Below are 11,613 nucleotides of genomic sequence, written 5' to 3' on the forward strand. Positions count from 1 at the left end.
AAGCGATTATCTCACCTCTGCCCCCTGAGTAGCTGGGACTACAGGTACCCACTACCATACCGGGGTTAATTTTGTATTTTTAATAGAGATTGGGTTTTACCATGTTGGCCAGGCTGGTCTCAAACTCCTGACCTCAAGTGATCCACCCACGTTGACCTCCCAAAGTGCTGGGATTATAGGCATGAGCCACCGCGCCTGGCGAGTGGATTGTATCGCAATAAAAATGTGCACTAGTCTACTAGGGCTGCTGTGGCAAAGTACCACGGACTGGGTGACCGAAACAAGCGATTTTCTCAGAGTTCTGGAGGCCATAAATCCCAGATCAAGGTGTCCGTGGGCAGGGCCCTTCCGAGGGCTGTGCAGGAAGGCTCTGTTCTGGGCCTCTCTCCTTGGCATGGCAGTGCTATCTTCTTCCCATGTCTCTTCACCTCATCTTCCCTGTATGCACATCTCTGGGTCCAAATTCCCCCCCACCCTTTTTCCTCCCTTTTTTTCTTTGAGATGGAGTCTCGCTCTTTCACACAGGTTGGACTGCAGTGGCACAATCTCAGCTTCACTGCAACCTTCACCTCCCGGGTTCAAGCAATTCTTCTGTCTCAGCCTCCCCAGTAGCTGGGACTATAGGCGCACACTACCACGCTCGGATAATTTTTGTATTTTTAGTAGAGATGGGGTTTCACCATATTGGCCAGGCTCATCTGGAACTCCTGACCTTGTGATCCGCTTACCTTGGCCTCCCAAAGTGCTGGGATTACAGGCATAAGCCACCGCGCCCAGTCCCAAATGTCTCCTTTTTATAAGGACATGGGTCATGCTGGATAAGGGCCCACGCTACTGACCTCAGTTTAACTTGATGACCTCTGTAAAGAGCCCATCTCCACAAAAAGAGAGATCATTATTGCTCCTGTTGCTGTGGCTATTGATAACATTTGGGGGATTCATGGGAAGAAGGATGAACTGAGAGTGTCCGTGACATTGGGATCCAGGCTGGCAGCATCTCCCTGGCCATCCGAGACGGCTCTGTTCCCTGCCTGGGTGCCTGACACTACCCTCCCTATGCCCTGTGGTCCCCAGTGCTAAATTCCCGAAAAGGCTGGTAGGCCCTTGTTGCCCACGAAGCCCCCAAGACCCCAAGTATAAAGCATAGGCAGAAAGTATGGGGGCAGGGGGAGCCAGGGCAGGCCTCGGAGAGCTCAGGGAAGGCCACACAGCTCTGGGCTTCTGCCTGCTGTCCAGAGGCTATTAGCAAGAACAGAGCCTGGGGCCAGAGTTCAGGGCAGGCGGGCAGCAGGAGACCCTGAGGCACCCATTCCTCGAGCAGGGCTCCAGCCAGGCTTGCTGGGAAGTACCTGACTCCATCCCCCATGCCCCACATGTGTTGGCCCCTCTCCCTTGGGTCAGGGCCAAACATATGGTCCTGCTGAAAGCCACCCCCCTCCCTTCTGTGACATGGCCTCCCGAGGGACTCGGTTGGGAGAGCAGCCAGGAGCACCTCCAAAAGCCAGGACCTGACCAAGTCCAGAGCCAGACCCCTTGCTCTCTCCAGAACCTTCCTGAGAAAGAGCAGGGCTCCTATCTAGTCAGGCCCACATCCCCAACCGGGGCATCCCTGCCCCCTCTGATATGCCACCCCACATGGCCCATGGCCGGTTCTGTTAAGGGGCACCCTCAAAAGCAGGCTCTGAAATAAGGGCTGGGGACAAGTTGTTTTGGGGGACATATGATCCCAGGAAACACCGATAGAGGAGGGAGGAGGTAGACCTGAGGGAGGGAGGCCAAAGTGACCTGCGTTAATGAGTGGGGTCTCGCTATGGGCCTGACTCCCCTGGAGACCCTGCAGAGAGGCTGTCCCTCCTGGAGCCCAGCAGTGGGTGTCACTCACTAACTCACAGACCTCATTGCTCTGAGCTTCCAGGATTTCTGTCCCACCTCTCTGGAGGTGACAGGCACAGGAGCCCTGGGCTGGGCAGGGACTGTCCGTCAAGACCTCGGGAATGCCCCAAGCACAGACAGCAAAAGCATATGCTTCCCCTGCAGAGGGTCCGGGCTTGGGTCCCCTGAAGCACTTCTAGTTGTGCAGCTGTGGGTAAGTCACAGTGAGCTGTGGCTGACAGCAAAGGCACTAGAATGTCAGCTCCCTGAGAGGAGGGGCTGGGTCTGTTCTGTTTCCTGCTTTATCCCCAGAGCCCAGCCCAGTGTCTGGCACACGCAGTGCTTGGCTAATATTTGTAGGTAAATGTCTCGTGGCTCATGGTGTAAATCTCATTATCAATCATTGCTACCAATTCATAGACACTTCCTATGTGCCAGGCACGACACTGGGTGCTTGGCGCCTCATTTCTGCTCTGGATAATCCATTGTTGTTACAGTAGTAGGATCACCCCCAAACGGACACGTGACGAAATGGGAGCAGAGAAACCAAGGGTCACCCCGCCAAAAGTAGCAGAGATTTAAGCCAGGTTCCAGAGCCTGCATTTCTTTTTTTTTTTTTTTTTTTTTTTTGAGACGGAGTCTTGTTCTGTCGCCCAGGCTGGAGTGCAGTGGCTGGATCTCAGCTCTCTGCAAGCTCTGCCTCCCGGGTTTAGGCCATTCTCCTGCCTCAGCCTCCCGAGTAGATGGGACTACAGGTGCCCGCCACCTCGTCTGGCTGCTTTTTTGTATTTTTTTAGTAGAGACGGGGTTTCACTGTGTTAGCCAGGATGTTCTCGATCTCCTGACCTCGTGATCCGCCCGTCTTGGCCTCCCAAAGTGCTGGGATTACAGGCTTGAGCCACCTTGCCCAGCCGCCTGCATTTCTTATTCATTGAAAAAAATTAGGCCGGGCACAGTGGCTCACACCTGTAAGCCCAGCACTTTGGGAGGCCGAGGTGGGAGGGTCCCTTGAGGTCAGGCGTTTGAGACCAGCCTGGCCAACATGGTGAAACTCCATCTCCACTAAAAATACAAAACTTAGCCAGGTGTGGTAGCACATGCCTGTAGTCCTAGTTACCCAGAAACTGAGACAGGAGAATCGCTTGAACCAGGGAAACGGAGGTTGCAGTGAGCCGAGATTGCACCACTGCACTAAACCTGGGCCACAGGTTTTTTGTAAAAAAAAAAAAAAAAAAAAAAAAAAAAAAACAGAAGAAGAAGAAGAAATTATGTGTGGAATTGAAGAAAAAAAGTCAAATACACACAAAGAACAAAACAAACCTAGAGATCTAATGTACAGGATGGGAATCACAGGTAAGAAAGTTGCACAGTGCATGGGATTTATGTTAAGTAGATGTTAGCTGTTCCTGCCACAAAAGCAGAAACTACGGGCCACTATTAATATCTCAGACGATGGATCTGTTCATTTGTTTCATTATAGTTATACTTTTACTATCTTTATATATAATATAGCCTTTGTACCGTAAATATACACAATAACATTTATTTATTTATTTATTTTTAATTAATTTATTTTTTTGAGATGGAGTCTCTCTCTGTCTCCCAGGCCGGAGTGCAGTGGCGCGATCTCAGCTTACTGCAACCTCCACCTCCTGGGTTCAAGCGATTCTCCTGCCTCAGTCTCCCGAGCAGCTGGGATTACAGGCGTGTGCCACCACGCCCAGCTAATTTTTGTATTTTTAGTAGAGACGGGGTTTCACCATGTTGGCCAGGCTGGTCTTGAACTCCTGACCTTGTGATCCACCCACCTTGGCCTCCCAAAGTGCTGGGATTACAGGTATGAGCCACTGCACCCAGCCAAAATATATTTATTTATATATGTATGTACGCATGTATTTATTTTTTGAGATGGGGTCTCGCTCTGTTGCCAAGGCTAGAGTGCAGTGCTGCAGTCATTGCTCACTGCAGCCTCCACCTCCCAGGCTCAAGTGATCCTCCCACCTCAGCCTCCCAAGTAGCTAGGACTACAAGGGGCACACAATCACACCCAGCTAATCTTTGTATTTTCTGTAGAGGCAGGGTTTTTCCATGTTGCCCAGGCTGTTCTCCTGGGCTCAAGAGATCCTTTCAGCTCAGCCTCTCAAAGTGCTGGGATTACCAGCGTGAGCCGCCATACCCGCCTTTGCCTGTTCTTGAAATTCAACCAGAGCCTGGCCTTTTTGCCATCATGGTATGCTGTGTCGTTTGTTCAATAAAGAACTTGAGCAAATTCTGACCAGGCCCTGTGGAGGGGTAGATGGAATTCAACCCTCACGCCCAGTTTTCTCAGCCCTACCCTATGGTTCCAGAGTGAGGGCTGTGTGCACGATTCTGAGGGCTGTGTGTGGTGCTGCTCAGGAGCCAGGAGGACACTAGGCCATAGTGGGTGTGAATCCTGGTTCCCTGCTTCCGAGCTGTGTGAATGTGGGCCACTTACCCAGACCTCAGACCTCAATTTCCCCATCTGCAAAATGTGAGTAAGGATAATACTTCCTCTTCAGACAGTTGTTGTGAGGATCAAGATATGGTGCTTAAACCGGGTGCAGTGGCTCAGACCTGTAATCCCAGAACTTTAGGAGGCTGAGGCAGGAGGATCCCTTGAGTCTGGATGTTCCAAGAGACTATGAGCTATGATCACGCCACTGCCCTCCAGCTTGGGTGAGAGAGCAAGATCTTATCTCAAACATTTTTTTAAATTAAAGAAAAAAAGAGTCCATGCTTAGAACAATTCTGACATTGGGCAAGTCATACAGAAGTTGTTTTTATAACATGTGTTTTTTTTTTTCTCTCATTATAAAAGTCACACGTGTGTGGTTGCAAAGTCAGGTGGTAATGGGTACTCTGGTCCTTTTTCCTGGAGCTGCTGGACCATCACAGGGCAGAGGGGGTCTGCCTTCCTTGGGCGCCTCACTCAGCTGCCCTTGTCCGCCTGGACAGACTTGCCTCTGGGTGTGGCCATGGTGAAGAAATCCTGCCCCATCGCTGACAATGAGCTGCATTCTTCAGAGAGGCTGCCCCAGTCCCCCCAGCTGACATAAGCCCCGGGCGTGGCAGGTGCACTCAGGAGGCAGGGCTGCCTGCCCAGTGATGGGTGGAGCCACATGCCTGTCCAGGGCTGGGTCCACCCAGTGTGGACTGAGGCCACCATGCGCACGTTTTTCGGCTATGCCTCATCCGCTTGCTGTGTGAATCTGGGCTACAGGGTCTGCTGCTGTGCGCCACAGGATAGTCCCCTGCATTGATGACTGTACCTGAGGACCCTAGGTGGCCGGGGAAGCCCCAGGTGGGACTTGGCAAGGGAAGCAGGGCCTGTGGATGGATGGAGAGCTGTTATGTGGAAAGGCAGTCTGTCCCCAGGCCCTGGCCCAGCCTTCACCCCTCCAGAGCCCCCTCCAGGCCTCTCCAGACCAGGCCCACCACATACTGCCTGTGCAACCTCGGGTGAGTGACCTCACCTCTCCAAGCCTCAAAGTCCTGATCCCCATTGGGAGGGTGCAGTGAGAGGGTGAGTCTGAGCCCACTGGAGCCTGGCAGGCTCCGTATGCATGGCATCTACCTGCCCACACTCACCCCAGACATCTGCTCATTCCAGAAACCTCCTGGGAGCATCCACCATGTGCCAGGCACAGTGTCAGATAGGAGGGGACAGAGAGAAATAAGATCAACAACCGCCTTGCCGTTGTGGAGCTGGCGTTCTAGTACAGGAGACAGACAAGGTGCTTCCGAGAAGGGAGCCGTGCTCATCAGGAAATCTGCCTCACCGCTCAGGAGAAGACTTCGGAGCAAGATGGAGAAGGAGCCACCTGGGGTCTTGGGGGAACAGCATTCCAGGCAGAGGGAACTGCAGCTGTAAAGGTCCTGAGGAGGAATGAGTGCCCAGCGTTTGAGGAGCAGAGCCGGCCTCTCAGTGCCCACCCTAGGGAGCAGGTTTTCCACCTCATTCTTAGGGCCCTAGGGGATCCCCTCCAGTGTGAATGCAGGAATGCGTGAAGATGACATCGGCCCTTTTACAGAGTGGAAGTTCTTCCCACAAACAAACCAAAGTCCCTCCGGGGGACTTTGCAACTGAAGCTGAGCCTTCTCTTTGGGTTGTTCCCACCTCCCAGACCCAGAGCCAGCTGGTTCCTCCTGCTTCCTGCTCACAGCTCCAGGAAAGCATCCTGGTGGGGAAAGTCAGTGAAACACCAGGTGGCCTAAAGTATCTTCCCAGGACCCCAAGGTGACTAGATGGGGCTATCTTATCAACCCTGGGATGCAATGAAAGGGGCAAAGCCCTGCAAAAGAAACTGGACCCAGGGCACTGAGGGGAGCCTAGGTCCCATCTGAGTGCTCTGCACAGGGACAGGAGGAGAGACAGTCGGGGGTTTTGTAAGGGAGGGGATGGGTGGGTGGTAGTAATGAGGGGTGTTCAAGTCGGTTCCCAGCAACCAAGAGGAGGAAGGAGGGAGAGGGGGGATCAAGCAAGCCATAGCTTCAAGCACAGCTGGATCCACAACTCTGAGGCTTGGGCTATGATGGCTGTTGCCCATCCCCTGCCCCTGTATCACCCAGGTCTCAGTCACCTTCCTCTCTGTGACATAATAGCCTCATAGCCTCCTCCCTAGGGCTCCCTCCTTCCACTTACCACAAATCCATTCTCCATATATTGTTAAAACCATGCCACTCCACTGCTTAACCCCACTCCCCATGGCTTCCTGACGCCCTCCACATAAAGTGGAAACTCCTTACCCAGGCCCCAGAGGCCCCCGCTGACCTCCCCAACCCCATCTTCTCTCCTCTCCCCTTGATGCCTCTGTCCTTTCTGTCCCTTGAACACACCAAGCACATCCCCACCTGGCCAACATTGCACCTGCTGTCCCTCCTCCCGGGGCATCGCCATGTGGCCACCCCTTCTCAGAGGGACAGCCTAGATGTTGCTGTCCTTGGCCGCCCAGCCCCCAGCCTTCTGTCCATTCCCCACACCAGCCCTGGCTGCAGCTCCTTCTGCCATGGAAGTGTTCTTTGTCCACTGTCACTAGCCTCTGTCAGAAGTTACCAGCCCCATGTGGCTAACGAGCCCCTAAAATGTGGTTACTGCAATGGAGGAACTAGACTCTTAATTTTCAATTACTCCAATTACTTGAAACTCAAAGAGCCACATGGGGCTAGTGGCCACCATCCGGACAGAGCGACTCCAATGTTCCACGTGGTGTAATTTTATTTACTAGCCCTTAACACAAAGTGACATGATCTTACTTCACTTGTTTTCTGTCTCTCTAACCAAAGCATCAGCTCTGTGAGGTGAGGATCGCCTCTGTCTTGTCCACTGCTGTATGCTCGGGCTTAGAAGTGGGCCTGGCACACAGTAGGTGCTCAATATGTAATTGTTGAATGAATGAATGAATGAATGCATGAATGCATGAGTAAATGAATGACTCCTAGGGCCATGAACTCTGAATTTCTCCAAAAGGAATGTTAGATCTGCCAGGGATTGCTGCTGTGTGACCTGAAGGCAGGATCTTGCCCTCTCTGAGCTCAGCATCCTGACCAAGGGGTACCAGGGCCCCTCTGGTCCTAAGGCTCTGAGACTTCCTGCTGCTTACTCTGCCCAAGCTGCCCCCATCTATTCTTCATCCCCGATGCCCACTCCCAGCCTCCCCAGCCATCTCATAGGAAGGGGGCCAGACGGGCTTCCTGTCCCCGGAGTCTGTGTCTAGAGAGCCATCAAAGCAGGCTGCCTGTACCTGTCTCCTAGCAACAAATGGCCTTCGGAAGTATTTGGGGGTGGGATAAAGTGGTGGCCGCTGTGGGGCTGTGTACCAAATCAACAGCTCTCCAGCTGGCCAAGGGCAAGTGTTTCCCAGGAGCCAGGACAGGGCAGGCTTACGGTTGTGGCACATGCACCAGGAGTCGGTTCCAGGGTCCTCCAAGCCTGGGCCCTGCAGTCGGCCATCCTCACCCTCTCGTGCCTGTGCTTGGGGTTCAGAGGGGGCAGGGGGTACTTGGGCCTGACATGCTTCTTGTGGTGACCTGTAGGAACCAGGCATGAGGAAGTGAGGAGCGGGTGCTGACTGTGAGTGACTCGAACCCTGACTACCCCAGCATCCAATGCTCACACATATGCACATGTGCCTACTCAGACAGACACAACACACAACTATCCACACTGACACACACTCGTGCAGAGGCATGGGCACAGACACGCGCTTATCTTATTTTATTTATTATTTTTATTACTTTTATTTTTAGAGACAAGTTCTTACTCTGTTGCCCAGCCTGAAGTGCAGTCACGCCATCCTAGCTCACTGCACTCTCAATCTCTTGGGCTCAAGCGATCCTCCCGCCTCAGCCTCTCAAGTAGCTGGGACTACAGACGTGTGCCACCATGCCCAGCTAATTTTTTTTTTTTTTTTTTTTTGAGATGGAGTCTCGCTTTGTTGCCCAGGCTGGAGTGCAGTGGCGCAATCTTGGCTCACTGCAAGCTCCGCCTCCCGGGTTCACGCCATTCTCCTGCCTCAGCCTCCCGAGTAGCTGGGACTACAGGCGCCCGCCACCACGCTTGGCTAATTTTTTGTATTTTTAGTAGAGACGGGGTTTCACTGTGTTAGCTAGGATGGTCTCGATCTCCTGAGCTTGTGATCCGCCCACCTCGGCCTCCCAAAGTGCTGGGATTACAGGCGTGAGCCACCGCGCCTGGCCTCTAATTTTTAATTTTTTTTGTAGAGATGAGGTCTCACCATGCTGTCCGGGCTGGTCTCAAACTCCTGGTCTCAAGCAATCCTCCTGCCTCAGCCTCCCAAAGTGTTGGGATTATAGGTATGAGCAACTTGCCAAGCCCAGTCATGCACATAGATATGGACACATGGACCCGCATATATACAACAGACATGCAAACATACACAGCTCAATCAGACAGAACAGATACACACAAACAATGACACTCAGACAATCACATAGAAGCCCAGATATATATGCAATGGGTACAGCCAGATAGCCCAGTTGCCCACAAACACACATAAATAGGTACCATCATCTCACAGATCATATAACAGACATGCAAAGATGGATTCATCTGTATAATTCACACACATATTTATAAGTCAGAGACGCAGGCACAGACCCCCAGTTAAACAGGCCAATATGCATGTAGACACATAACATGGTCATTTCTAGAGACACCCTCAGAGATAGCCAGACCACCCCCCAGACACGCACAGGCACAGACACATAAGGAGATGATATATCCATGACTCTTACACACACACACATGCACACACATACACACACACACACGAGTCATAGCCCCTGAAGTGATCTGGTGAACTAGAAGTGTCAGCCCCCATTCCTGTGGACTCTGAGCAAACCTCCACTCCCCAGCCTGGCTGCACACAGGCACGCAGGCCGGAAGGGCTGCCGCCTCCCCCTGCCCCGGCCAGCTGGCCGTCCTCCAGGCTTGGTGCAGATGGTGGGGCCAGGGCAGGGACAGCCCAGCCTGAGGCCTATGTTGTCTGCCTCTTGGGTCCTAGGCCTCTTCTTCTTGGCTGTGTGACCCTGAAGGCTCCCTCCCCACAGCTGAGTGGGCCCTGAAAATTTGTGTAACAACCTTGATTTCTGGTTTATTTTGGAAAATTAAAAGATCCGTCACGACTAGGCCCAAATCCTGTAGGACAGATGGCTACGACCGAGGCCATGGAGCTGCTGCCTGTTGTAGGAGCACAGACACCCCAGCTCACTGAGGCCACTGCCGTCACCTGCCTGGCCCTGGAGGCCTCTGAGTGTGCAACCCTGGAACTACATGCTTCCCTGCATGTCTTGAAAAAGAAAAACATGTCAATCCACAGAGTAGGTTACTACAACTTTCCTGGCGCTTTGTTTAGTGATACTTATCAAGAGCCTTAACAATGTGTTTATCTTTTGCCCTAGCAATCCCAACCCATGAATTTATTCTAAGAAAAAAAAATTAAAGAAGTACACAAACATTGTTCATGAATGGTTAGATATGCACATACACATACATATGCAGCCCCGTGTCCCTGCGTGTATGTACATGTGCATATACACACATACATATACATATATATATATACATATATATATATACGGCTCACAGAAACCTCTACTTCCTGGGTTCAAGAGATTGTCCTACCTCAGCCTCCCGAGTAGCTGGGATTACAGGCGCGCACCACCATGCCTGGCTAATTTTTTTGTATCTTTAGTAGAGACTGGGCTTCACCATGTTGGCCAGGCTGGTCTCGAACTCCTGACCTCAGGTGATCCGTCCACCCTGGCCTCCCAAAGTGCTGGGATTACAGGCGTGAGCCACCGTGCGCAGCCTACATGTACATATATACACATCCATGTAGACATACACCTTGTTATTAGTATTTTTACAAATACGGCCTCATTCAGCAAAAACTATGTGAGGCTATAAATACTTTCCCCTTAATATGTTGTGAATACATTTTATGCTAATAAATATCTACACCCTGATTTTTTGAATAATTTTTGTTTAGTGATTTTAGATTTACAGCAAAGTTCCACAAAGTTCCCATACTCTTCCCCCACCTTCCCCTAATGTGAATATCTTACATAACCATGCTACATTTGTCAAAATTAAAAAGCTAACATTAGTAAAACATTATTAGCTGGATGACAGAGTTTATCAGGATTTCGCCAGTTTCCCACTAATGCCCTTTTTCTGTTCCAAGATCTCATCGGGCATCCCACGTGGCATTCAGCCTCCGTCATCTCCTGAGGCTCCTCTGGTTCCTAACAGTTCTGAGTGTTTTCTTGTATTTCATGACCTTGACACTTTCGAAGAGTGCTGCTCAGGTATTTTTTAGAATCCCCCTTATTTGGGTTTGTCTGATGTTTTTCTCTTGAGACTGAGGTTACTAGTTTTGGGTAAAAGACCACAGAGGTGAGGCGCCCCTGTCATTGTGTCAGGGGGTACCCAATAGCCACAAGATTCACCACCAGTGATGTTGAGGGAGCGTCTGCTGAGTTTCTTCACTATAAAAGGACTGTTTTTCTTCTTTCCATAGTCCATTAGAGGATGAGGATGAAGCTCCGACTCTTGGAAGGGGTGGTTATCTATGTGTATTATTATAATCTGATTTTATATGACAGAACAATGTTTCATCTTGTGGATCTGACCTCATTTATTCAGCCAGTACCCTCATGTCACACACTTCCATGACTTTCAGCTTTTCTTTTACAAACAAAGCTGCAAACCACAGCAGGAGCTCAACTTCAAATTCAACAAAAACTGTGTTTTTGTTTTTTTTTTCTTTTGAGATAGGGTCTTGCTCTGTCACCCAGGCTGGAGTTTTAGCGATATGATCACAGCTCACTATAGCCTCGAAATCCTGGGTTCAAGCAATCCTCCTGTCTTGGCCTCCCAAGTAGTTAGAATTATGGGCATGAGCCAGCCAGGCACAGTGGCTCACACCTGTAATTCCAGCACTTTGGGAGGCCGAGGCGGGCAGATCACGAGGTCGGGAGATCGAGACCATCCTGGCTAACACAATGAAACCCTGTCTCTACTAAAAATACAAAAAAATTAGCTGGGCATGGTGGCGGGCGCCTGCAGTCCCAGCAACTCAGGAGGCTGAGGCAGGAGAATGGCGTGAAACCAGGAGATGGAGCTTGCAGTGAGCCGAGATCATGCCAATACACTCCAGCCTGGGTGACAGACCGAGACTCCATCTAAAAAAAAAAAAA

General features: G+C 51.2%; 1 protein-coding gene across 1 annotated transcript in view; it reads right to left on the bottom strand.

Moving 5' to 3' along the window:
• Positions 1 to 4,574: 4,574 nt before the first annotated feature.
• LOC108544466 (uncharacterized) overlaps positions 4,575 to 11,613 on the bottom strand; it is a 14,398-nt gene continuing 7,359 nt past the window's right edge. The window contains exons 2-4 of the mRNA XM_017895568.1: positions 7,778 to 7,920; positions 5,482 to 5,769; positions 4,575 to 5,220 (exon numbers count right to left, since the gene is read on the bottom strand). Of these exons, the coding sequence (XP_017751057.1) occupies positions 4,972 to 5,220; positions 5,482 to 5,769; positions 7,778 to 7,843 (603 nt within the window). The 5' untranslated portion in view covers positions 7,844 to 7,920 and the 3' untranslated portion in view covers positions 4,575 to 4,971. The remainder of the gene's footprint in view (positions 5,221 to 5,481; positions 5,770 to 7,777; positions 7,921 to 11,613) is intronic.

Source organism: Rhinopithecus bieti, unplaced genomic scaffold, assembly GCF_001698545.2.
Source record: "Rhinopithecus bieti isolate Rb0 unplaced genomic scaffold, ASM169854v2 scaffold_26813, whole genome shotgun sequence".
NCBI lineage: Eukaryota > Metazoa > Chordata > Mammalia > Primates > Cercopithecidae > Rhinopithecus > Rhinopithecus bieti.